Raw genomic sequence first — 23,272 nt, 5'->3', positions numbered from 1 at the left:
TACTCTGATTTTATGTTTTTTGTCTGATTTTAGATCAATTGTGTTAATACAGCATGTCAAAATGAAAACATAACTGTAAATTCAGACACGTGAGGTTGTGCTGAAAAGGATGATACCAAACAAGGCAAAGTAAATAGTTTTTAAAGGTAAAATGTAGAGGGAAAATCAAAAGTAGTTAAAAATGGCCAATTATACCCTGGACCCCAGAGGGTTAAACGTTTTTTTTAAAGTAACACAATAGTTACTTTTCAAGTAATTAATTACTTTTAGAATATTGTAACTCAGTTACTAACTTGAAGAAGTAACTAGTAACTATAATTAATTACTTTTCAAAGTAACTTGCCCAACACTGGTTTTCACACACCATTCATTTGAAACATTTTATTGAACAGGCCAGGGCTGGGTCGGTAGTTCCGCTTCCCCTTCGCCATAGCGGAATTATCCAAGGGCCGAAAAGATAGAAGAAAAGTTGCACTGTAAATAGTTGGAATAACCTTTGTACTAAGTTATTTATACGCCGGCTGTACCACCGGGGAGCCCTTGTTACGGGGGGATAACTTTTAAAGGATATACAGACGTTTTGCACACCGTCGAGGATCGTTCTGGACTGAAGTTCCAATCAAGTTTAACTGGTGTGGATTCTCCGGTAAGCTTCTCTGCTCCTGCGTCGCCTTCTTTAGCTAAATAAAGCTCATTTGTGCGGAATAGTTTGTGAATTGGTATGTTTAGTGATTTCTAAAGCACCGCTTAACAGTGTTATTTTTGGCGGATCATGGGGAGGAACCTTCAAGCTTGGTTGTCAAGTTAGCGTTAGCTGAAAGCTCTATTTAAGGCTTGCAGTCGCTGTTATAGCTTGCTAATGTTAGCTTCTGGCTAGCACACTTGTTGGCCAAGTAGTTATCCTAGCGTTAGCCCGCTAGCCGCCCCTGTTGTTACTCTCTTGAAGGGCATTTTGAGTAGACATTACAGTAGGAACACCGTTATATGGAAATATGTGGGTCATTCATGAGGTTGTGCTCGTACTTTATAAACCTTAAAATGAAGAAAGTAGGTGCAAGCTTTTCATTTTTGTGCACTAGATAAGGAGCAACTTCGTTCTTTGATTGTCATCTGGGCTCCTCTTCCACCTTTCAGATGTTAGAATACGAACTGATTATTCGAGTTAGTCTGCTGTGTATCATGCTTATGTTTATTCTTGGGTACCCCTGTCGACTCTATGCGCAGTTAACTTTGTAAAGTTGGTGCAGCAGGTCTCTGCAGCAGCTTTTTCACAAGTACAGAGAAAGTGTGATGTCTCTGAAAACATGTCAAGCTTTGTGTAGGCTTTTCTGTCTGCTCAGGGTTCTTACGAAACATTACACCTTCCAATGTTCCTACTTATTGAACCTCTGTAGCAAATTTAACTTATTATTTTATTATAGAGGGTGCTTGCTTTCTTGTCACTACACCCTGTTGTATTTCTAGCTTTATTACAGCGTAGTTATACTCTTTCATATATCTGTTTTTTATCCAGGTACTTCTTGGTGTTTTCTTTCTCCTGCAGTGCATGAACACACTAGTGTCTCATGCTGATGTGAGCGCCGCCTTCCTCCCTCACCACTTACTATCCTCACACACTGTATTCCTGTCCCGGTTAGCCCTCTGAGGCTTGTAACCACCTCCTGGCCATGTGTGATAACGGAGATCCTGAGGATAAACCCCCTGCCCCTCCGGTCAGGATGAGCAGCACTATCTTCAGCACTGGCTCTGGCAAAGACTCACTTTCGGCCAACCACAGCTCTAAACCGCTGCCTTCTGTGCCTGAGGAGAGGAAGCGCAATAAGATCATCTCAATCTTCTCTGGGGCTGAAAAAAGTGAGATAAAAAGATTAAAAGTTTGGCCTAAAATAAGTTCAAGTCTAGTGTTTGTAGCGAGTGTTGTCCTGGTCAATTTGGATAAAGGTTCATTTAATTTCAGGTGGTAGGAAGAAAGATCGAGACAAAGAGCGACCAGAAATCTCACCGCCTTCAGATTTTGAACATACCATACATGTTGGGTTTGACGCTGTAACAGGGGAGTTCACGGTGAGTTCGCTGTTTGGTTATTTTCATTTTTCACTCACTAAACTCTGCTCTCTTGTTACCAAAGCACAGCATGTCCTTTAGATTAGAGCTTACATTATTGGACACATTTTCCTTTCTGTTTTTAATACATAGGGTATGCCAGAGCAATGGGCTCGACTACTCCAGACGTCAAACATTACCAAGTCAGAGCAGAAGAAAAACCCACAGGCTGTGCTTGATGTCCTTAAGTTCTATGACTCTACAGGGAACGGTCGTCAGAAGTACCTCAGCTTCTCATCCTCTGGTGAGAATGTTATGTTTTTGGTACCCTATTTAGGGGTAAACTGATCAGTGAGTGTCACAGCTTAATGACACTCAGACTTTAAGTTTTAAATTGACTATACCTCCATGGTTACTAAAAACACACTTTTTTTAAATTCACAGAAAAAGACACATTCACAGTAGGGCCTCAGTCTGTAAGTATCTTGGGACTTTTAAAAGGTATTTTTTTATGTATTTGTTTTGTCTAATACATGTTAACAAAATCTGCTGTGACTTTATACAAGGCTGCCAAAAAAGGCACTGAACCCTCATCTCCAAACATCAAAGACATAGATGATGATGACGATGATGAAGCGCCTCCACCAGTTGTGGCACCAAGACCAGAACACACAAAGAGTGTAAGTCACCTGCCAGATGTTGGCCTTACTGCGTAACGATTATTATCAGAATTCATTATAAGATATTTTTATTTCAACTTCTAATTCTAATGATTTTGTTTTTCCTTTTTTAAATAACAATTTAAAAATAATCTTAATCTTTGGCTAATGTTTGTTGTATTTTGCAGGTATATACTCGCTCTGTCATCGACCCCATCCCTGCTCCAAGCACGTGTCCGGACGGAGATGTGGCCTCCAAGGCTGCAGACAGGCAAAAAAGGAAGGGCAAGATGTCAGACGAAGAGATCATGGACAAACTGAGTAAATTTTTCTTACTTCATCATTAGTCTCGCATAAATACAGTAGACATAATTCATTTTTCCTGTCACTTCCATTTGCCATTTTCTTTTAACACGTTTTAAATGTGGTTTACAGGAACCATAGTCAGTATTGGGGATCCCAAGAAGAAGTACACCCGATATGAAAAGATTGGCCAGGGGTGAGTTACTTTTTATATTACAGTTTTAATTGTTTATGTTATAAAACAGGCAGTTGATTTTCAATCTTTATTGTCCAGACCTAAGTAAATATTTACAGCGAATAGCCTTTTTGATATCAGATTGTAGGGCTTGATCAATATTATCCATTTGCATATACATAACATTTCGAATGACTGAAATGCAAAATAAGAAAGTGAGGAAGCGATAGGCAAAACACACTTGGTCCACGTTAGTAGTGCTGATACTGAATAGTTTATTCGTCAGAGGCCGCTCTACAAGTTTCCTCTTGGGAGCAAGTGTTTGGAATGCCACAAGCAACGTAAAGGAGTAATTCACATCTGCTTGTAGCTGTATGAACAAGTTTGTTTTTAAAATGGACTGTTATATTATCTTGGCAGGGACTGATACATTAACTAATAAATAACAATGAAAGTTTGTTTGCTGTATCTGAAAGAAACGGTATCAGTTGATATGCGATATGAGATTTTTAAATCACCAGAGATTGGTATTGTTTAGTCTCTTGTAGATACTCACAATAGGAGGAGCTGAGTTTTAAACTGGTGAAGTTATTTACTGGCAAATTTTGCCAGGAGGGCGGTCTTGTCTGTAACAGTTTCACCATTTCTAGTTTGACAAGTTCTTTTTTTCTGTTGTGAAAAGGCCCTGGAGCAATGTTACCATGAGAAAAAATAGTAGTAGACTAATAACTTTCATTATTAATAGCAGATGTGTCATATTATTAATGTTGATTAATATGTTTAATGTTTTAAAATCCCTTGTTTCTCCAGAGCAGGATTTTTAAAAGCTTTTTCCAGAAGGTGTTATAAAAACAAAACAGTATAGCAGTTTGACTCTGTTTTTACTTCTGATCATCCCACCCAAAAACAAAGTGAAATTTCACAACCAGCTTTTAGGTCGGAGAATCTTCAGCATCGGGTTTCATGTCAAAGTTTAGTTTATAAGATTGACAAGTTATTTATAAGTTACACATGAATACTTGTTTTTCTCAGGTAGTACATTCCTAATCAAGATGTGATTCCTCTCAACTCATACAAACATAAATTCTCTTCAGTATTACTGACCTTAAGTAAAACATTTAGTGAGTAAAAATGCATTTGAAGAATAATTGTGAGTATATAGTTTCTTAGAATATGTGTTGAAGTAAATAAATAATCTTCCTCTTTTTACAGGGCATCAGGAACAGTATTCACAGCCATTGATGTATCCACAGGACAGGAGGTAAAGACTAAATCAGTAATGGACTAGGTAGTGTCAAAAAAAAGAAAAATAATATGGATCATAGCAAGCGGGGCTGAGTGACAAGCTAAAGCCATTTTTGAAAGGATTGGACTGCACCTTTTGTTTATTTTTTATTATTCGCTTATAAAAATGATTGTGAGGCAGCTGGTAGTTACTAAAAAGATTATTTGGGTGGTAATACGTAGGTGCACAGTTTTAGTTTATAGTGAGCAGATGAACACTGAACATGTTGTAGCTAGAAAGAGCTTTTAGGGAGTTTTACTAGAGAGATAACATGGTGAAGGTGTTCAGGTGGTACATTTGAGACGTTGCTGTGGAGTGAAGTTTGTAATGATCTGGGTTGCCAGGAATTTTGTAAGTGTTGTGAGTAGTTGGCTGTGTAGCCAGAATAACAGGGAGACCCATCCAAACAACTTTAAAGTGAGAACTGCAGTGCATTGGGTCTCCATCAATGCACCTGACAAGTAGATCTGATGAACGATGTACTTTATCCCCAGAAAGGATAAATTATTGTGTCATAGTAGCCACAAATATGAAAAACAATCTAGCTCAATAAAAAACAAAGTTTTATTATTTTAATTGTAGCAAACAAAAAATGAAGAAGTTGAATTAAGTTAAACTGAGCAAGAGCTATCTGTTATGCAACAAGAAGTATCTAAAGTCCAGCATCTGCACCAACCACTAAATCCACTAAACTGCTTAGAAACTCATTTTATCTCTTAAAGGCATATGCGTATGTGTTTTTTTACTTTGTCTTTCATAGGTTACTGTGTGACGCTTTACATTAGGAGGAAACATTTTTGAATGTTAAACCTAGAGTGAACTAAAGGTCATATATGTTTTTTCACACTGCCAGGTCGCCATTAAACAGATCAACTTACAAAAGCAGCCGAAGAAGGAGCTGATCATCAACGAGATTCTAGTGATGAAGGAGCTCAAGAACCCAAACATTGTCAACTTTTTAGACAGGTGAGAGTGAACGTAAACCTACAGCCTGGCAGGTTTTTAAACTTTTTTACAGTACTTTTTGTCTGATTGTTCACATGCGTTTGTTTTATGTGCCAGTTTCCTGATGGGGGAGGAGTTATTTGTGGTGATGGAATATCTTGCTGGTGGCTCGCTGACAGATGTGGTTACAGAGACCTGCATGGATGAGGCCCAGATAGCTGCTGTCTGCCGAGAGGTACGTTACATTTTGCAGTCCTGTAAAACAAACTGACCCCCACTTTATGTAAAAGGTATAATAAAAAACGCCATCTTTCCCTCTCTCAATTCTTTTTTTCACCCAGTGTTTACAAGCATTGGATTTCCTACACGCAAATCAGGTCATCCACAGAGACATCAAAAGTGACAATGTGCTGCTTGGGATGGATGGTTCTGTCAAGCTGAGTGAGTCCTGTGCTGTAATTATGATAAATATTGCATTGTTAAATCCTTCCGGTGTAAATTGTTTCACTCTTCTTCATGTCTTCGACAGCCGATTTTGGCTTTTGCGCCCAGATCACTCCAGAGCAGAGCAAACGCAGCACCATGGTAGGCACGCCTTACTGGATGGCTCCTGAAGTGGTGACCAGAAAGGCTTATGGGCCTAAAGTAGATATTTGGTCACTGGGTATTATGGCCATTGAGATGGTTGAAGGAGAACCTCCCTACCTGAATGAGAATCCACTACGAGTGAGTGCAGAACACTTTCACACATTTTAGTTTAGACATCTTTAATATAGTGTAGAGCAGCGTAGGGAAATATATACCATTTTTAAATGAAATGTTTCCAATTTATTCATCTGTACAGTGTCTACAAGGTCACAGTAAATCACTTAAAACTGAATCGGTGATTTGTGTCTGTCGGACTTTTGGTGTAGTTAGAAAATAACTGTGGGCCATAGACTCCCATGATTCAACAGAAAAGCAGGATAAACACTTGCCTTTGTTTATTTTTAACGTTTTCTGATTTTACACCCTGCTCCTTTTTACCACTATAATGAACTTTATTACCCTATATTTCACACTTTGCTTTTTCTGACTTTGTCGCTCTTGGTCTGTTTACTTTATAAGTGACAAGCTTCACTTCTTGTGTGGAATGTGCTCATGTGGATTGGAATATCCCCAGGCAAATATAGAAAGTTGTGCAGCATTAACTTTTGTAGTACATTTCCCTCTCAGCCAGTTTGACTTGATTCATTTCCTTTAAGTGTGTTGTTTCCCAAAACTCTGCTTTTAAAGTTTTTGTTTGTTTGTCTCTTCCCCTTTGGCAGGCATTATACCTAATTGCTACAAATGGCACACCTGAGCTTCAGAATCCTGAGAAGCTGTCTCCAATTTTCAGAGATTTTCTAAACCTGTGCCTGGAAATGGATGTAGAGAAAAGAGGCAGTGGCAAAGAGCTCCTGCAGGTTACAAACGATTCCAGTTATTGGCTACTCTTTGAACTCTTCAGTGTTTTACTATATTTGTGTTTCAGGCCAGTAATATTCTCTTTTCACATCCACATCTTTTTCAGCATCCATTTTTGAAGCTGGCGAAACCCCTCTCCAGTCTCACACCTCTCATCTTGGCAGCCAAGGAGGCCATGAAGAGCAATCGTTAGCTGATGAAAGTAGCTATCCTGCCTTCCCATGCTGTGCACAGATATGTGCCAACTATTTAGATTTTGTGCCAGACAATAGGCTGAGAGTGGTGTGCCACTCTTGATGCACCAGCCTTATAAGCCCTGACAAACCTCACTGTGAAGAAGACCAAAAATCTAGAGCACAACCCCACCGCTGTCCATATGAACTCTATTCATTCTCAGATGTCAGAAGACAAGTCAAACTCAAGTGCGTAGTATCAGAGTCGGGCATAGTTAATTTTGTACATCAACTCTTCTGGTGATAAGTTAGGGCTAGGCTTGTATTTAACTTGGAATGAAGAAGATGCCTAGTTCTACTTAGTTTTTTTTAATCAACTGCCTTAAACAAATGCAAAATGTTGCCTAATGTATTGTTGATTGTCTCAGTGTCTCTCTTCCCATGATTTTTACTACCTTTGTAATTGATCTTTTCAGCTTGTTGGTGTCTTAGTTATTTTGATACTTGAATTTTATGTTTGTCCCCCTTCTTGTCACATATTGTCTCATTCAGTGAACACTTGTGCTATTTCCACATCCACCCATTGTTTAAGGACATTTCTTTTATTGGTTTTATAGGAAAGATTTCAGTGGAGTCATCATCATGAACATGTGTTGTGATTATGTCGTTCTACATTTGTTACACACAACAGAGCTACTGTACCTGTTCTTCCCCTGTATCTTTATAGTCTCCTGATACCAGAGGCGCACCTTACAGGTAAATTAAAATGTTAGATTGACAGGGTTTCTACTTTCTTCTCTGTTGTTATTAAAAATGAGTATTGTATGTTGAACTTTGTCCTTTGTGTTCGTGTTGACTAAACAAATGCTCTTGTTTTTCCATGTGTATATTGTGTACTTAACTAGTTTGAAAAACGTGACCATATGATACTGGTTGGATACAAAGGCTGGTAAAGACAATTTGTTAACGGTTTCTCTTCTGGACAACTAACAACTTTGTCTGCACACTCAAATAAATTCAACTGTTTTTACTTTTGTGATTTGGATGTGAATGTGATTGATGTGTAAAGAGATCATCCGTTACTTCTTAAACCACACAAAGTCAAAGTAGTATAGAACAAGAATTACAAGCCCTGCAATTAATTGGTTGTAGAATCAATGAATAATTTCTCTGTGATATCGTTTGATGTTGATATAACTAAACTACAAAGATACAAGATGCTTGTCGGGTCTTTGAATGGTTGTAGACAGTTAATTCCTAATCGGATGATTTTGTATTTTTGATTTTCCGAGGTGTGAATCACGTTGTGTGCCTTTATTTTGAAGGATTAACCCGGAAGTATATCAGTTGTAGCTACTTGCAGAGGGTCATACTGCTGTGGTTAGAAGTAATCCGCTGTTACTATTAGGGCTAATTTGTTATCTGACTTTTGTGTGTAATGGCGCTCCACTTGAAAGACAAAGAAGCTTACCAGAGACTGAACTACCTTTACCAGGTTGGAGAAAGTTTTAGTTAATTATCGTCACGATGCTTCCAGCTACAGTCACATGCTACATAAATGCTAGCATGCTCTCTGTTTTGAATGTGGTCGCTCAGCTGGTTTCTTACGTTTTGTCCACAGGCTGCACATTGTGTTTTAGCTCAAAATCCGGAAAATGTGGAGCTGGCTCGTTTCTACTGCTTCTCACAGAAGACGATTGCAAAGCGTCTCGTTCTCAGACAGTAAGTTGAGATGATAATCACGTGTACTTAAATACTGATTTTTAACAAATCCCGTTGATCACATTGTCTGGGGAGCAAAAGAGTAATGCAGGATATTTCGGCGTGCCACAGAGCTCCCTTTAGATCAAGTATTGAACTACTGAGATGAAAATGTCACAGTTAAAAAAACAAAACAAAACACAAGTTATTGAAATAGTGTTAAATATACGATACCGTACGAACTACACAAGCACACATAAGGACCAGAGATCGTTTAGTGGGCCCTGTGCTCACAGACCAGCAGCTCAGTTGGCATTTGTCTGGAACATCTGCCACGTTTACCCTGCTGTATTCACAAATGAGAGCAGTCTCACACTGACAATGTGTGGACAAGTGTTATGATGTTAATGTGTAGCTGTGTGAAGATTCACATATATTTACATGAAACTGGTCTAGGAGCTGATGGACAGTAGTAAAATCAGAATGTACTTAAAGATGGACTAACATTTTAATGTTTCAATATATGTAGAGATCCATCGGTGAAGAGGACATTGTGCAAGAGGTGCTGCTCTTTGCTCATTCCAGGTGTAACTGCTACAACAAGACAAAAACGTAAGCCCCTATTATCTTTCAATCCCTACTTAATGTAGGCTGTCACTTTCTTGTTTCAGAAATGGTTGATAATGAATAAATATTAAAAATTTACTTATTTATTTATTTAAACTGAATTTCTTTAATAAGGAAAAAACAGCAAGACTCGTTTTACCGTGATGAGATGTCTCAGTTGTGGACAGAGGAAGACCTTACTGAATAATCCAGATTACTGTTTATGGGCAGACCGAGCCGAGGCTCAGCTGGAGCAGCAAAAGCAGAAAGGTGACAAACTTAAAACTTATATTTAAGACGAAACATACCCTAACACAATATGGCTTATATAAGCATGCTGCCAAATTCAGTAATTAAGAAATTCATGTTTGCTTGCACGGGACTTTTATGACAAAAAATTTGTGCTGATTGTTTTTTCTTTCTTTCATACAGATTCAATCACTTCTGCTAAAAATCAGCCAAAAGACACAAAGAATGACGGGTCACAGACATCAAAACTCAGTTCTGCTCCAGGTGCTACCAGCACGTAGCAGCCATGGCTCTGCTCTATTTGCTTAAGGAAGTCAGATTGAATTTTGACATGAAATTATGCCAAACTTTTTTTTTAGAGAATTTGGCTATATTCCATTCAACACAGTGCAAATGGCTTGTAACTGAAAAACTAAAAGGACCAAAAATGGTCCCAGGGCCTAAGAGGGGTTAACATACAAAGGACTGTTCTTAATAAAAGCTAATATATAGTTTTGTTGTGTCACATCCACCCACAGACTAGAGAAGGTTTTTTTTTTTAAATGTTATTTAAATGAAATTACTTCTTTTCATTTTATTGACAGCTTGTTTGTTTGTTTTTTTTACTTTTCTGATTACAAAGGGGGGGGGGTTGTTTTGTTTTTTATGCTAACACTCTAACATTGCTAATTTTTTTTTCATATGTATCTTGTAAATTGTTTTTTTTTTGTTTTTGTTTTTTTCAAATAAAAACTTATGTCATGATTAAAAAAGAAACAGAGGACAAAATTTGAAGATTTTCTTTCTTTCTTTATTTTTGATAAATTGTTAAATTAAAGACGTCTCTTTGCAGCTGAGAACTGGTAAGTAAAGATTTGCATTTCTGCTTTGTCTGTCTTGGGCACTCTGAAACGTGTCTTCTGGGAGTATAGCAGATTCTTGGCAAAGATTCTGGGAATATGGCCCATGTACAGGAGAACAGCCAAAGTCATACCTAGAAATCAAATGTTTATTTTATGTATTGTGTTAATTTTTTAAGACCTGAAAGGACATGCACATTTAATCAGTTTACCTGTGAGAGAGCCCAGCCAGTAAACCACTGCATACTCTGCAAAGGTAAATCCAGAACAGTGGAAGGTGAGTCCATATGCCAGTGATGGATTCATGTAAGCTGAGGTATAACCTTTGGCTGAAGAAAAGAATAGGAAAATACAGTTTTCGTTAAATTTCCAGCTTTAAGTCCTCTGAACTTTCAAAGTAAAAAAAAAAAATGCAAATAATGGATCCCAAAAAGCAGAAGGTAAAACGTTTAAATAAAAGGAAAGCCAGTTATTCCCAGGCTTACCTGAATGGGACAGGAATGTTAGGAGGACAGCAATCAGCGGCACTCGGATCAGAGCAGATCGGCGGCATAGGTTTAAGTGGATGATGTGCAAGACGAGGGCACAGGCAAACTCGGTAAAAAATCCCTGAAGCACAGAAACCAGCAGAGATGTGCTGCACTCACTGATCATCAGGTTTTTGATCATGTGCATGTCTGTCAGCTCCAGGCTCCAGTAGTATTTGGCTGCAAGAAGGCCTAGGTGAGCCCCAATAAACTGGGCAGCAACATCAAGCAGTGTGGTTACGGTGGTGGCCTCAAGCTTCATGAATTTCTGCACAGCCAGGCTGGGATTCCCTGATGCATCACCACAGATTATACCGTGTGTGAGCAATACCACAAACAGTATGGTTAAAGTCACATCAGGGCCCAAACCCCCGGCCCACTCGCCCACCTCCACGATGGTCTGCACCTCCAGCCAACATGCCACCAGCATAAAAGAAGATGTAAACTCTGAGATGAAGCTGAACCGTGGCCGTTTTTTAAGGAGAAATCGAACTGAGACTACAAAAGTCACAGCAGCCACAAAGTATCCGAGAGACGCATTCAGTCCAGACATGGCTCATGCGAGATGTCCCCTTCTGTGTTTTGAAGAAAATGAAATTAGTGAGGGGCTGAATTTACCACTGTACTCGCTGTTTGACAACGTGGCACATGCACAGACACAATTCTTATCAGAGACACGTCAGGGTTTTTATCCCGCAACCACCTGCCAAAATACACAAGGGCTTTTTCAAGGTAAGGTCACGAAGCTGGCCTTTATTCAGTGATAATTTATTATCATCATTTTGTAAAAGCTCAGGTTAAAATGACTCCCCACTCTGTCTAGAAGAAATAAATATACTGTGAATTTCTTGATACTGAAAGTCTTGGGGGGTTTCTTGTTTTTGTTTTTTTATTTTTAGATAAAATTAATATATGAGGATTATACAGCTTGGAGTCTGTATAGTAAATTGAAGCATGTATTGGAGATAGTTATAATTTTTAACACTGAATCAGTGTATACCTTTTTCCCTGAGGGACTCAAGCTACTGTGAGCTATTGCACAGAAAATACATTTTTGCAAGCAGGTTACCATAAAACCCAGATTTCATCTCCCCAGCTACCTCCTCCATCTCACCTTGGTGAATACTGAGGTGTTCCCAGGCCAGCCAAGAGATGTAATCTCTCTGTGGCAAGGGTGTACCCTGGGGCGTCCTTCCGTTTGGACATGCCTAGAACACCTCGCCCAGGAGGCATCCTGATTAGATGCCTAACCACCTCGGACGATCTGATTTCCTCGTGTCAGCATTGTTCCCACATCATCATAATTAATGTTGTTCCAGGTTCAACATTGCAAGTGACCAATCACCTTCTTAAACCGCCGCCTGTCCGCCGAATTTGAAGTCAATTTAGGATACTTTCCTTTAATAAACGGTAAGCATTATACATATGTTCCTCACTTGGCTTGCTGTTTGTTTGCTAGCGATAGGCTACTTGACGACAGCATTAGCTAACCAGTGTTCTCTAGACCAGCGTTCCCCAACTTTTTGGGTGTTTCGTGGCCCGGGGGTTGGGTCAGGCAAAATTGCAGTAGCTTCCCTGATCATTTTACAAACATAAGTGAAGAGAATCTGGACTAAAAGGCCTAGACTTATGGTTGTGTGCTGAATCTATGAATCAAACTATCACCTGGAAACATAATTAACTGGTCCATAGCTGTGAAACTGGACATGAGTTCTTGATTCTATGGAGATTAACAGTAATCCAGAAATTTACAAATTTGTCCTGGTACATCGCGTAAATGTTGTCCCTGGGACATCGCGTAAATGTTGTCCCTGAAAGGAATGACGTCACAAGAAGGCGATTGGTCACTTGCAATGTTGAACCTGGAACAACATTAATTATGATGATGTGGGAACAATGCTGACACGAGGAAATCAGATCGTCCAACCACCTCAGCTGTAGGAGCCATTCATATGACCCCTATGGAAAAGAAAACATCAGATGGAAAGAGCACCTGGTGGTTACACCTTAGCCCATGGGGGTGCACATACACACACTTTTTATATGTCTATACATATATAAATAAATGTAGTATGTATGTCCTAAGACGGCAACATGATGACGAGTAATGCTACAAGAACTCTACCACATACATAGCAGATATAAATGGCAAAGGACAGAAGTTCAAGACATTCCTGATCATAGGACAGATATGAGGCAGCAATAAAACTCTTAATCTTATCTGCACATATCTTAACATTTCCCTCGTGTGCGTTAATGCTTTATTTCAAGCCTTTATAATCTACAACCCTCAAAATATAGGAAAGAAAATTAGGTTTAAAATACAACCTGTTAATTAAAGTGACAGAAAACTGTTAATAATCTTTAACAAGAGTCAAAAATATAAAACACAATTCAAGACAATCCATCCAACAATTAATGAGATATTACAGCCAGGCATTTTTTCTTAAAACTAGACTGAAAGAAAACAAAAATTATCTGCTTTGAATCAAATTCACCTTCACCAGTTTTGTGTAAATCTGTGTGAACTCTAGCTAACCAAACTCATTATCCAGAAGACTTTTAATATCCATTTATGTTTGGGATAAAAGCATCACGTTTTTTAATCGTCCCAATAGCCGTGGCCTCAATGCTCCTGCAAACTAATCAGGAATAGCCCAAGGAAGAAAAGTAAACCCCCATCAACAAAGGCCCATCTTGACAACCTATTCCTTTTCTCCAAGGATCAACAAGTTATTGTTGTCTGACAAATTTCAGCTTATTACTTCATCATGATGAAGGCAATAAGCTGAAAATATGTTAGTCAAACAATAAAGTTAAGACATTTCCTACACATGTTGCTGTAGCTTTAACCTCTGAACGTGCACCTTGGAAGTAGGTGAGGTGAGCATATTTCGGCACAGGGGACCCTCAGAGCTCTGTTGTCTCCAGAACATACTTGTTGCTGTCATGTGCTGTGTTTAATGACTGAAAACAGCCCACTGAAGGAACAATGGGCTGGGAGGTCAGTTCCTTCATCATGATTATATGCAAATTCTCATGACTGTTGATCAACAACAGTCATTATGCAAATGTACTGTTTAGAAGACCGGGGAAACCTGTAGTCACCAGAAACTGAAGAAGTCACTTGGATGAGTGACGAAATGTTTCTCCCACTGAAAACGCTACGTCCAGATGTACAGAATCAACTTTTGGAGATACATTTTATACTGCTGCTGCATGTGATCATAGTGTGAAATACGATTCATGCAATTAATTGCATGGGTTACTTATAACTTTATATCTGTATATGTAAAACCACAAATCTAAAACTTGTGTGAAAAATCTTGGTGCAACAATAAAAGAGGGCTTTAGTTTCACTAACTATATTTGTGCTGTAACTAAATCAGCCTTTTGGGATCTTAGTAATTTGGCTAAACTGGGATATTTTTATCTGGAGAAGCTCATTCATGCCTGTTTTTCTGTAGACTGTTGCAATGATCTTTTCCTTGGCCTCCCATATCACTCCAATTGTCGTCTCCCTGCATTGGCTTCCAGTAAAATACAGAATTAAATTTAAAATATTACAGATTGTTTATACATCTTTGAATGATTTTGGCCCTAAATATAAATCTATAGTGTTTAATGTATACAAACCTAGTAGATCTCAAGGTCTGCAAGATCTGGTTACCTAGCAGTTCACATATGTACATTTCTGTTTTTTAAATGTATTTTTATTATAATTCTTCCAAACAACCCATTGCCCTGTAGGAGGCAATGCCTAGTTATAGCCTTCGTAGTTGCCACCATAAACATTTTCAATAAATATCTATTGCATTTGGGCATTTTGGAACCAGCTACCCATTGCGGTCACATCGTCTCCAACCCTAGCTATTTTGTAAAGAGCACAGCTTTAGATTCACGGTTGCTTTTAACTAACAGTGTAGCTATGCCATCGCCCTTGTTTTAATTTTTGTTGTTTTTATTGTTATTGCCGTTATTATCTTTTATCTTGGATTTTGAATTTATCTTGACTAGCTGTGGTGTTTGAAATGTGGTGAATAAATAACTTATCTCGCCTAACCCCCAATTACATGTAATAAAGAACAACAACAAAAACCTTCTAATTTGTGATTGGACTAATCGCATCACATGTCAGGTTAAAAACCGGGAAGTGCCGACCTGCCTGTAAATCAGATGTGTTTGTGAAAGCTGGGGGGATAATAAAGCTGCAGGAAAGATCAAATATCCGTCCGATTCTTGCTTTAAGTTTAATGCTCCATGTCAAAAGAAAGTAGAATGCAAAAAATAAGCTAAGCCTGGCTGGTGATTTCATTCGCAGTGCTAGATTTGTACAAACAAACAAACAAACAAACAAACAAACAAACAAAAACAAAAAAACTCGTTCATTTCATGGTTAAATTTCGTGGTTAAATTTGTTGCGCGTAATGTGATGCTCAGACTTGGGGCGGAAGTTGTGAAACGTGTGTGTGTGTGTGTGTAGGTGGGTGAGCCTACAGTGAAGAAGTGATGGGCAGGGGAAGAGCCGACTCTCAGAGAGGAATGAGAACTTGTCGGGGATGGCGGACAAACCTCCGACGCTGGTCGTGAAGCTGTTTGCCGCCGGGTTTTACGGTCTCAGCTCGTTCCTGATCGTCGTGGTGAACAAGAGTGTCCTCACTAACTACAGGTAACGGCATAGCGGTAACGCCTGTAACGGTTACGGTCGATAAGCTGTTTCCATGCTAGCTAACCTAGCTTGTGGAAGTTGTGCAGGCTGAGCAGAGCAGGCAACACCACGGTGCTGATTAGCCTAACGGCAACTTTTATCCAGTGATGGTAATCTTGTGGTTCACACTGCAGGGAGCCTCTCTTTCTGTTGCCTGTGTTGGGCAACATTTTAACCCTTGAGTGTTAAGTACGAGGTTAGCTTACTAACTACAGTGTGCTGAACTTCTAAAGCATTAAAATTTACTGGAGTTTCATCTACTTTTTCAGGTTCCCGTCGTCGATATGTGTCGGAATAGGACAAGTACGTGATACGTGTAACTTCTTCTTTTACGTTAACCAAGCTGACACCACACCTTAAAACCAGGCAGGTATCGACACTGATTTCTTCATGAATCTCTGTGCAGATGTTAGCCACCGTGATTGTGCTGTGGGTGGGCAAGGCTGCAAGGGTGATCAGCTTCCCAGAATGCGATGAGACCATACCTCGCAAGGTGAGATATTCTAAATGAAGAGTACCAGTCATTTATTACTAGTTTCCAGAGGTCCATATGCAGTCTGTTCATCTCTTAATAAACAGTCCAAATATCAAATGCAGAGGCCTAACATGTATAATTTGGCCAATATTAGCAACTATTTTCCCATTAATAGCATATCAGTATTGACATATATTAAAAAAAAGAAAACAGATTCATTAGAAATAGTTTAGCAGTGTCTGCAGTACCTGAAGTGACTGTGGTTTAGAAAGTATACAGAGTTATTATCTTTTAATTGGAAAGGTATAAATGTTTTTGGGCTAAATATTGAACCCCAAATTGTGTGACACATTAAGCACTGTACACATAGAGTAAGTGGCTTGTAACCTCAAAGCATTTATGCATTAAGTCAAGCTGTGTCTAACTAGATTTTGAAATATATTGCTGAAAACTAGCATACTCTATATGCATTAGATATATTAGCCTTTATTTTTTTCTTCACCCTTTGAAAAATGGCATTGCCCCCCCCCCCCCCCCAGAAACTGGAATAGGTCAGGTTTATGGTGACCGCTGCCTGTCCATCAGAAAATTCATTTAACCATGCTGGAGCTGTTCCTACTTAACAAAACCTCCCTATCCTTTTTTTCCTTTTTTTTCCTAGACATTTCCTCTACCTCTCCTGTATGTGGGAAATCAAATCACTGGTTTATTTGGAACCAAAAGGCTAAAGTAAGCTCCACATTTTGTAAAAATTCACACAGTTAAAAACTATTTGGCTATTAATGTTGATGTTTTTCGTTTAATGGATTTTCTGTCACCGTTTACGCCCTGGTGCACCAGTCTGCCCATGTTTACAGTCCTCAGGAGGTTCTCGATCTTATTCACTATGCTGGCCGAGGGATTTCTGCTCAAGTAAGATCCCACACAACAGATAACCTACTTTTCTTCGCCATTTACTGGTCCTTTTTTTGTTCGGTTCCAGTTCTAAGTGGTCATATTGAATTTCTTTACTGTATTTAATTTGTGGCAGGAAGAAATTCTCCAGACCAGTTCAGCTGACAGTGTTTACAATGATCCTTGGGGCATTTATAGCCGCGAGGTAAGTTCTACTAAATCCAGGTGTGCTGGCTGTTAACCAAGATTTACCTTCACTACAAAGAGGTGCTTTGTCGGGATATAGGTCCAAGTTTAGTTGCCATTATCTTCAAGGAAGTTGTAAAGGAGCCCTGCCTAAATGCAGCTTAACTACAGCTTAAATGTTAGCCAACTGAACACATTATTTATTTTCTTGACACTTTCGATTGCCTTTTCTTCTTTCTGATCCTAGTGCTGACTTATCATTTGACCTGCAAGGCTACATGTTCATTCTCCTGAACGACATCCTGACTGCAGCCAACGGAGCCTATGTAAAGCAAAAATTAGACGCAAAGGTATGTGATGGCAGCATCTGATGAATAGTGACCATTGTTGGGTGGGAGCTGTATTTGGCATTGAGCTGATTACGTGTGAATGTAGAGAACTCGAACTGTCCTTCAGTATCTTGCTCAAAAGAACTTGGCGTGTGGAAATACATTGAGTCAGTTCTTTTTACTCCCACTAATTTGATTAGATTAAGAGAAAATATTTGTGATTCATTGTTTTGGTAAAATATCATTGTGCTTAACTAAACATATTTTTTTTTAGATTAGTCTTCAGATCTGTTTGGACTGACTCCGAAATGTCTTGTTTAAGCTCGTTCAAGTCATATTTAATGTCACAAGGGCAAACTGAACTACTCAGTTCTCACGTTTCTGCAAGGGCCGATCCAAATTTAGTGTATGACGCCTATGGAGCGCCATCTCCTAGGACTGAGCTCCAACTACGAGAGGGGTGTGTATGAGTGAGGGGGTGAAGCCGATGAAGCCATGTGAAACAGAGCATAGACAAGAAGTCTTAGGTGGTGCCATGCATGACATCTGTATGCTACTTAGTGAGGAATGCACTGAAAGACCTGTGAATAGCACTCTGTTCTGGCTCTGCATATTACTTGTGTTTTCCTGTTGCTCCCTTCCCACCTGCTTCTCTACCCTTTTCATTTTTTCAGGAGTTGGGGAAATATGGATTATTGTACTACAATGCATTATTTATGATAATTCCCACTCTGCTGTTGGCTCATGTGACTGGAGATATGCAGAAGGTGAGGAGTTAGCATTTATTATTCTACTTCTACTACTTTAACACTATATTTGTTAAATTAATGCTTTTTTTTTTTTTACCAGAGCTGTTATGATTTCAGTACCGACCGGTTATTGCTTGGTTTAATTCTGCATTTAAGTGAGCGAACATATGTCTAAGCATGGGTGTGTGCCGTAAATATGAGCTGTCTTTTCATTTGGTCAGTGTTGGCAGACATTCTGGGTTGCCCAGCTGGGGCCCAGCAGCCAGAAAGGCACAAAGATGCTATTATGCACCTAGCAGAGTTATTACAGCAGCATCAAGTACTTCCCTTGACTGAGCAACCACCATGGATATAAACTAAAACGCCTCAGTTTTTAGGCTGCTCACTTTCTTTAAGTGAATGCGTGACATTACACATCAAAAACCACTAATGTAATATTTTACTTTACTAATCAAACGTGTTTCAATCGTTTTTTTCTTTGCTTTTAATGCTGACACAAATATAATGTTTAATGTATTTGTTAGTTGTCAGTTTGTGTTTCCCATACTCTGCTTCTCCTTTCAGGCAGTGGAATATGAGGGCTGGTCGGATGCATTGTTCCTCACCCAGTTCACCCTGTCGTGTGTCATGGGGTAAGTTACAGGCTTGAGATTAAATGTGGCATGCGTGAATTCACTATCAGTGCAACATCTGGATGATGGCAAATTTCTGTGATTTGCTCTTAGATCGGTATTGCAGTCTCAGTTCTGTCTTGCAGCTTGTCTACAATGTTGCATTAACATTTTGAAATCCAATTTCAGGCTCCAATAAACGTTGAGTGATTTACAACATGATTACTTATTTATTTTTCCTAGGTTTATTCTGATGTATTCTACTGTGCTGTGTACACAGTACAACTCAGCATTAACAACTACTATCGTGGGTTGTATTAAGGTGAGCTGCGTGCTTGAGGGAACTGTTGAATACAAAACAATGCAAAATGCTCAGGTTTGTTAATGTTTTCTCCATTTTTACAGAATGTCCTGGTGACATACATTGGAATGGTACTCAGTGGAGACTACATTTTCTCATGGACTAACTTCTTAGGTTTGAACATAAGGTAAACAGATCTCATGTTTCTCCTGAATCTGAGGGTTAAATAATGTCACCCCCTCCTCTCTGATACCCTGGCATAGACCTTCCCCTAGGGGAGTGAGAACTCAGGACCCGTGTAGTTGGAGCATATTCTCTGGTAGTAGTAGAATGCAAGTATATCCAAGTTCAAGTTCAAGTTCAACTTTATTGTCACTTCAACCATATACAGTTTAAAAATACACAGTGAGGCGAAACAACGTTCCTCCAGGAACCAAGGTGCTACAAGACAAGTTAGTGCAAAAAAAAAAAAAAAAAAAATATATAATATATCTAGTAATCTGATCTGGGACACTTCCAAAGTGGAACAAAGTCCAGCTCTTCTGTAAGAAACTGGTTACAGATCCCAACTATATGTAATCAGTATCTCAACCCCATACACCACAAGCGTCACCAGAGAAGTTACAGTCCATGTATTGCTAGCTAGTCCTAGAAACTGAGGATTGGGCCACTGCCCCTCTGTGAATTGCCACCTTAATGTGGCAGAGGGGTTTGTGTTTTCCAAATATCCCAGAAACTATGTTGTGAATGGCAATCTTCCCCTGGTTGGGTCTCCTAAAGGAAACTTGGAGTGGTTCAGAAAACCAATATGAGCCAAAAGATCAATGGACCAGCTTATCCTGCCTGGGACTTGGTTTCCAGGGTCCCACCATGGAACTGGGAATGGCCCACAGGGGCCTGAACAGACTTAGCCTGAAGTAGTTACAAGTCTGCCCTCCTGTGATCCCACCACCTACAGGAGGGGCTGTAGGGGTTCAGTTTTATGCAGATTGGGCAGTGGTGCACAAAATGTTACTTCTGTTGAAGTATGAAAAATCTGATACAGAATCAGAAATGAAACAGTCTGATTAAATATAGCATGATGAGCACTAGCATGATAATTCTTGTTTCTCAGTTTAAATACAAACTGTTCTCAGCATCTGTTCTTCTGGTGGGAAAATAAAAAGTTTCTGTTAACACAGATAATATTGTATTCCAGCCCTGCGGGAATTCAGATGTGTCAGCTGGATCTTATTTCTAGTTCTACAACTTTGATGTGCTGTAGCATGTTGTTTTGATACAACATTTTCATGTCACCTCTCTCAATTTTGTTGCAGTATTGCTGGCAGCCTGGTGTACTCGTACATCACTCTTACAGAGGAACAGTCCAGCAAAGCAAATGAAAACACCAAGCTGGATATCAAGGGCAAGGTGGTTGTATGACAGACACTGGATTGTTTTTTTGTTTTTTTTATTCTTATGCTGATGAACAAAAAAAACTATTTTTTAGTAAAAGTGTAATTTATGGAGTATTTTGGCAGTAAAGGCATGGGATTGGTGGGAACAGTGTTTCAGACACTTCCGCAGTGTGTTTTTGTGGAAATGGAGCAGTACCATTGCCATGCCTCTCTGCTGCTACCATGGTGACGAAACCCTCCCAAGTGTTTGTAGGTTGATTTTTAGATAAGCTTCTTTGTTGTTTTTTTTTTTTTATGTTGTATTTTGATACTGTTTTTGTGAGCTTTGAGAATAAGGGAACATTAGGTGAAAAATATTTATACAAACATTTGATATTTAGACAGAACATTTAAAGTTAAATGTTGAGATTATGGAACACAGGCGCGATCAGCTGGTTTTACACATTGGTGTGTACTTATGAGTCAATGGGAATATTAAGGAAGTTATTTAAAAAGGCACAATCCTTGTTCTTGCCTTTCAGTTTTGCTGTTTACAAGGAATGTAACTATAGATGCCTTTCTGAGCACAGTGAGATGCACTGACACTGTCATTTTCCGTTTAACTCTTTGTCTCCATACTTTATTTTATTTTTTGCGCAAACACTGTCACACGCTTGTTAAAGACACACGTAACGACACTGACCGGACCTCATCCTTCAAAACAACCAAAGCGGATGGGCAGCAGGCCATCAGTTCTCATCAAGGATTGTGGCTTTAAATAGTATCGCCTTCTTTTTTGGGGTGATAATTTGAGATGACAGTTTACATTTTGCTCCTTCAGTATTAGAGAAAGTTTGTTGTGGACTCTTAAAGCTGTAACTGGTTCTCTCTATGCAGAATTAACAAACAGTATATATGGTTTGTTATTTGTACAAGGGGATCATTCGTTTGTGTTTTTTGACAAAATGTGATCGCACTTTTAACTGAGGTAGCATCTGCAGAAGAGTGACTAACAGCCACGCCTCCTGTTACAGTCATTGAGATTAATGTATGTTCCTGAAATTTGTTTCAGGGTTTTTAATTGTTGTTGTTGTTTTTTTAAGTACTATGAGAGGAACTCTTTTTTTCCCCTTCTTTTTTCAATTATCAGGTACAAGTGTCTGCTTTTAAAAAAAACAAAACATAAATATCATCAGTTTATATTTATTACTTTTTTTTTTAGACTTATTAATTTGTAGGTGGAGTGGCTAGTGAATTGTAGATGCTGATCACATCTCAAACACAGTACCCATGATCTTGTAGCTGGAACACAATGTATTTTTTACATTAAAAACTCTTGACTTAATGCAGTGGTTGTTTGCATTGCTGTAATGTCATTCCAGCATCTAACAGAATGTTCAGAGTACACACTTGAGTGTTTTGTAGGATTGCGTGGTAAGATAGCATTTATGCTGAGTAAATGTTCAAAGTTATGATGAGTTACTTTACAGTCTTTGTACTTTTCAGACTTTGTTACTCCCTGGTGGGGAAAGTGCCACATTGATTGCAGCAATGCAGGATGAAAAGACTAAATATCTGCCAGTTTACCTCACAGGTTGATAAGTTATCCTCCAAGGCTAAGTCCAGCTTCTCTAGTTCAGCTCCAACCAGAGACTCTTAGCTGTGTGCCTTTTTATGACACACCATAAAAATGTTAGCCAAACTGATGTTTTTTAACATCTGCATCATTAGCATTCCCTGTTTAGCCAGATTGTGTTTCTAAAGTAAAAACATTTTCTAGTTTCACAGAAACTATCAAAAACAAGTTTAAAAACGTTGATGCTCACTCCAAGTAAATTCAGCGCGGCTCTATAACTGACTGTTTAAATATTACGTTTCCAGCTCTTCACAAACTACAGTAGCATGATGGCGCCCCCTTCTGCAACACCTTTAATAAAATGCTGTTGGCCCACTTTTAAAGTTTTATACTAGATAATGTGCACTGAGATCTACTCTAAAACACTGTTTTCCTCAGGAACGATTTAGCATTTTAAAGGCATAAATGTAGAGTTTAGTACGCACTAAGCTTAACAAAAGGGCTTCTACCTTAATTATTTTCTAATTTGCCACCACTAGGAGGCAGCAAATGCTGTAGAAAGCAAGATTTTGTTTTTCAGTTACCATCAAAGCCCTCACAAATCCCACTATTAACTCCTCTTAATGACCAGACAGTACAGAAGTATGAGTTGGCACTCTATGGAAGCATGTGGTTGGTACAAGTCTGTAAACCAGTGCTGCTCAATCCAAATATGCAAAGACTCCCAGAGTCAGTAATTTCAAAGTCGTTTCAGTCATACTTCAATCTAGTGCATGAAGCACAGAAGCAGGCATTAAGGATATATTCTCTCACGGATATAAAAGGCCAAGAGGAGAAAAACGATCTAACACAGCAGCTGAGCTGTTATGAATTACTTTTTAATAAGTATATTCACTGTTACATTGGCAAACTACAAGAAGTCTGATGGGCAGTACCACACAAGATCACCACAGCTAAGAAGAGGGCCTTGTGTGCTGCTGAATGTGGAATCTGCCAAAGGACCTCCCTTACCTAAAATCAAATGTATTTCCAGCACAAAGAACATCTTAATCAACCCAAAGAGCCTAGAAGAGAGCATATTTCTCCAATATTCAATTCATAGTTGAGGCTGGATCA

The 23,272-nt window shown here is 38.9% G+C and overlaps 4 protein-coding genes across 6 annotated transcripts; 3 read left to right on the top strand and 1 right to left on the bottom strand.

Moving 5' to 3' along the window:
- The first annotated feature begins 381 nt into the window (after positions 1 to 381).
- Positions 382 to 8,068, top strand: pak2b (p21 protein (Cdc42/Rac)-activated kinase 2b). 2 transcript variants are annotated; one of them, XM_012920783.4, is made up of 15 exons: positions 382 to 646; positions 1,544 to 1,854; positions 1,958 to 2,064; positions 2,197 to 2,347; positions 2,488 to 2,519; positions 2,610 to 2,723; positions 2,891 to 3,023; positions 3,138 to 3,201; positions 4,393 to 4,441; positions 5,319 to 5,431; positions 5,528 to 5,645; positions 5,752 to 5,851; positions 5,940 to 6,136; positions 6,718 to 6,855; positions 6,963 to 8,068. In XM_012920783.4, the coding sequence occupies exons 2-15, from the start codon at positions 1,668 to 1,670 to the stop codon at positions 7,047 to 7,049; spliced, it is 1,590 nt and encodes a 529-aa protein (XP_012776237.1). In that variant the 5' UTR covers positions 382 to 646; positions 1,544 to 1,667; the 3' UTR covers positions 7,050 to 8,068. The 2 variants fall into 2 exon arrangements, with proteins under 2 accessions (XP_012776237.1, XP_004557239.1); XM_004557182.5 differs by having other exon boundaries at positions 1,514 to 1,854.
- Positions 8,069 to 8,367: 299 nt separating this feature from the next.
- On the top strand, positions 8,368 to 10,341 carry rpp21 (ribonuclease P subunit p21). The gene is made up of 5 exons (XM_004557183.3): positions 8,368 to 8,524; positions 8,651 to 8,751; positions 9,260 to 9,342; positions 9,472 to 9,606; positions 9,769 to 10,341. The coding sequence occupies exons 1-5, from the start codon at positions 8,468 to 8,470 to the stop codon at positions 9,864 to 9,866; spliced, it is 474 nt and encodes a 157-aa protein (XP_004557240.1). The 5' UTR covers positions 8,368 to 8,467; the 3' UTR covers positions 9,867 to 10,341.
- Positions 10,342 to 10,353: 12 nt separating this feature from the next.
- aqp12 (aquaporin 12) lies at positions 10,354 to 15,584 on the bottom strand. Of its 2 annotated transcripts, XM_076880438.1 has the most exons (4): positions 15,449 to 15,584; positions 10,910 to 11,526; positions 10,637 to 10,753; positions 10,354 to 10,558 (listed from the first exon to the last, which is right to left on the bottom strand). In XM_076880438.1, exons 2-4 carry the CDS (start codon positions 11,502 to 11,504, stop codon positions 10,398 to 10,400), a joined length of 873 nt encoding a protein of 290 aa, XP_076736553.1. In that variant the 5' UTR covers positions 11,505 to 11,526; positions 15,449 to 15,584; the 3' UTR covers positions 10,354 to 10,397. The 2 variants fall into 2 exon arrangements, with proteins under 2 accessions (XP_076736553.1, XP_004557241.3); XM_004557184.3 differs by lacking the exon at positions 15,449 to 15,584 and having other exon boundaries at positions 10,910 to 11,615.
- On the top strand, positions 15,488 to 21,925 carry slc35d1a (solute carrier family 35 member D1a). The gene is made up of 12 exons (XM_004557185.5): positions 15,488 to 15,620; positions 15,929 to 15,962; positions 16,066 to 16,152; positions 16,796 to 16,863; positions 16,975 to 17,046; positions 17,165 to 17,233; positions 17,462 to 17,564; positions 18,218 to 18,310; positions 18,857 to 18,924; positions 19,147 to 19,225; positions 19,309 to 19,391; positions 20,521 to 21,925. Exons 1-12 carry the CDS (start codon positions 15,511 to 15,513, stop codon positions 20,624 to 20,626), a joined length of 972 nt encoding a protein of 323 aa, XP_004557242.1. The 5' UTR covers positions 15,488 to 15,510; the 3' UTR covers positions 20,627 to 21,925.
- Positions 21,926 to 23,272: the final 1,347 nt, after the last annotated feature.

Source organism: Maylandia zebra, linkage group LG23 (genome assembly GCF_041146795.1).
Source record: "Maylandia zebra isolate NMK-2024a linkage group LG23, Mzebra_GT3a, whole genome shotgun sequence".
NCBI lineage: Eukaryota > Metazoa > Chordata > Actinopteri > Cichliformes > Cichlidae > Maylandia > Maylandia zebra.
Note: the sequence above shows the minus strand (reverse complement) of the source record. Positions and strands in the feature narration are given on the sequence as shown.

Coding starts and splice junctions, on each gene's coding strand:
- pak2b (XM_012920783.4), top strand. CDS start 1,668: ATGTGTGATAACGGAGATCCTGAGGATAAACCCCCTGCCCCTCCGGTC. Junction 2,065..2,196: donor CTGTAACAGGGGAGTTCACG/GTGAGTTCGCTG, acceptor TTTAATACATAG/GGTATGCCAGAGCAATGGGC. Junction 2,348..2,487: donor CCTCAGCTTCTCATCCTCTG/GTGAGAATGTTA, acceptor TTAAATTCACAG/AAAAAGACACATTCACAGTA.
- rpp21 (XM_004557183.3), top strand. CDS start 8,468: ATGGCGCTCCACTTGAAAGACAAAGAAGCTTACCAGAGACTGAACTAC. Junction 8,752..9,259: donor AAGCGTCTCGTTCTCAGACA/GTAAGTTGAGAT, acceptor CAATATATGTAG/AGATCCATCGGTGAAGAGGA. Junction 9,343..9,471: donor TGCTACAACAAGACAAAAAC/GTAAGCCCCTAT, acceptor TTCTTTAATAAG/GAAAAAACAGCAAGACTCGT.
- aqp12 (XM_076880438.1), bottom strand. CDS start 11,504: ATGTCTGGACTGAATGCGTCTCTCGGATACTTTGTGGCTGCTGTGACT. Junction 10,754..10,909: donor AACATTCCTGTCCCATTCAG/GTAAGCCTGGGA, acceptor TCTTTTCTTCAG/CCAAAGGTTATACCTCAGCT. Junction 10,559..10,636: donor CTGGCTGGGCTCTCTCACAG/GTAAACTGATTA, acceptor TTTGATTTCTAG/GTATGACTTTGGCTGTTCTC.
- slc35d1a (XM_004557185.5), top strand. CDS start 15,511: ATGGCGGACAAACCTCCGACGCTGGTCGTGAAGCTGTTTGCCGCCGGG. Junction 18,925..19,146: donor ACCCTGTCGTGTGTCATGGG/GTAAGTTACAGG, acceptor TATTTTTCCTAG/GTTTATTCTGATGTATTCTA. Junction 19,226..19,308: donor CTATCGTGGGTTGTATTAAG/GTGAGCTGCGTG, acceptor CCATTTTTACAG/AATGTCCTGGTGACATACAT.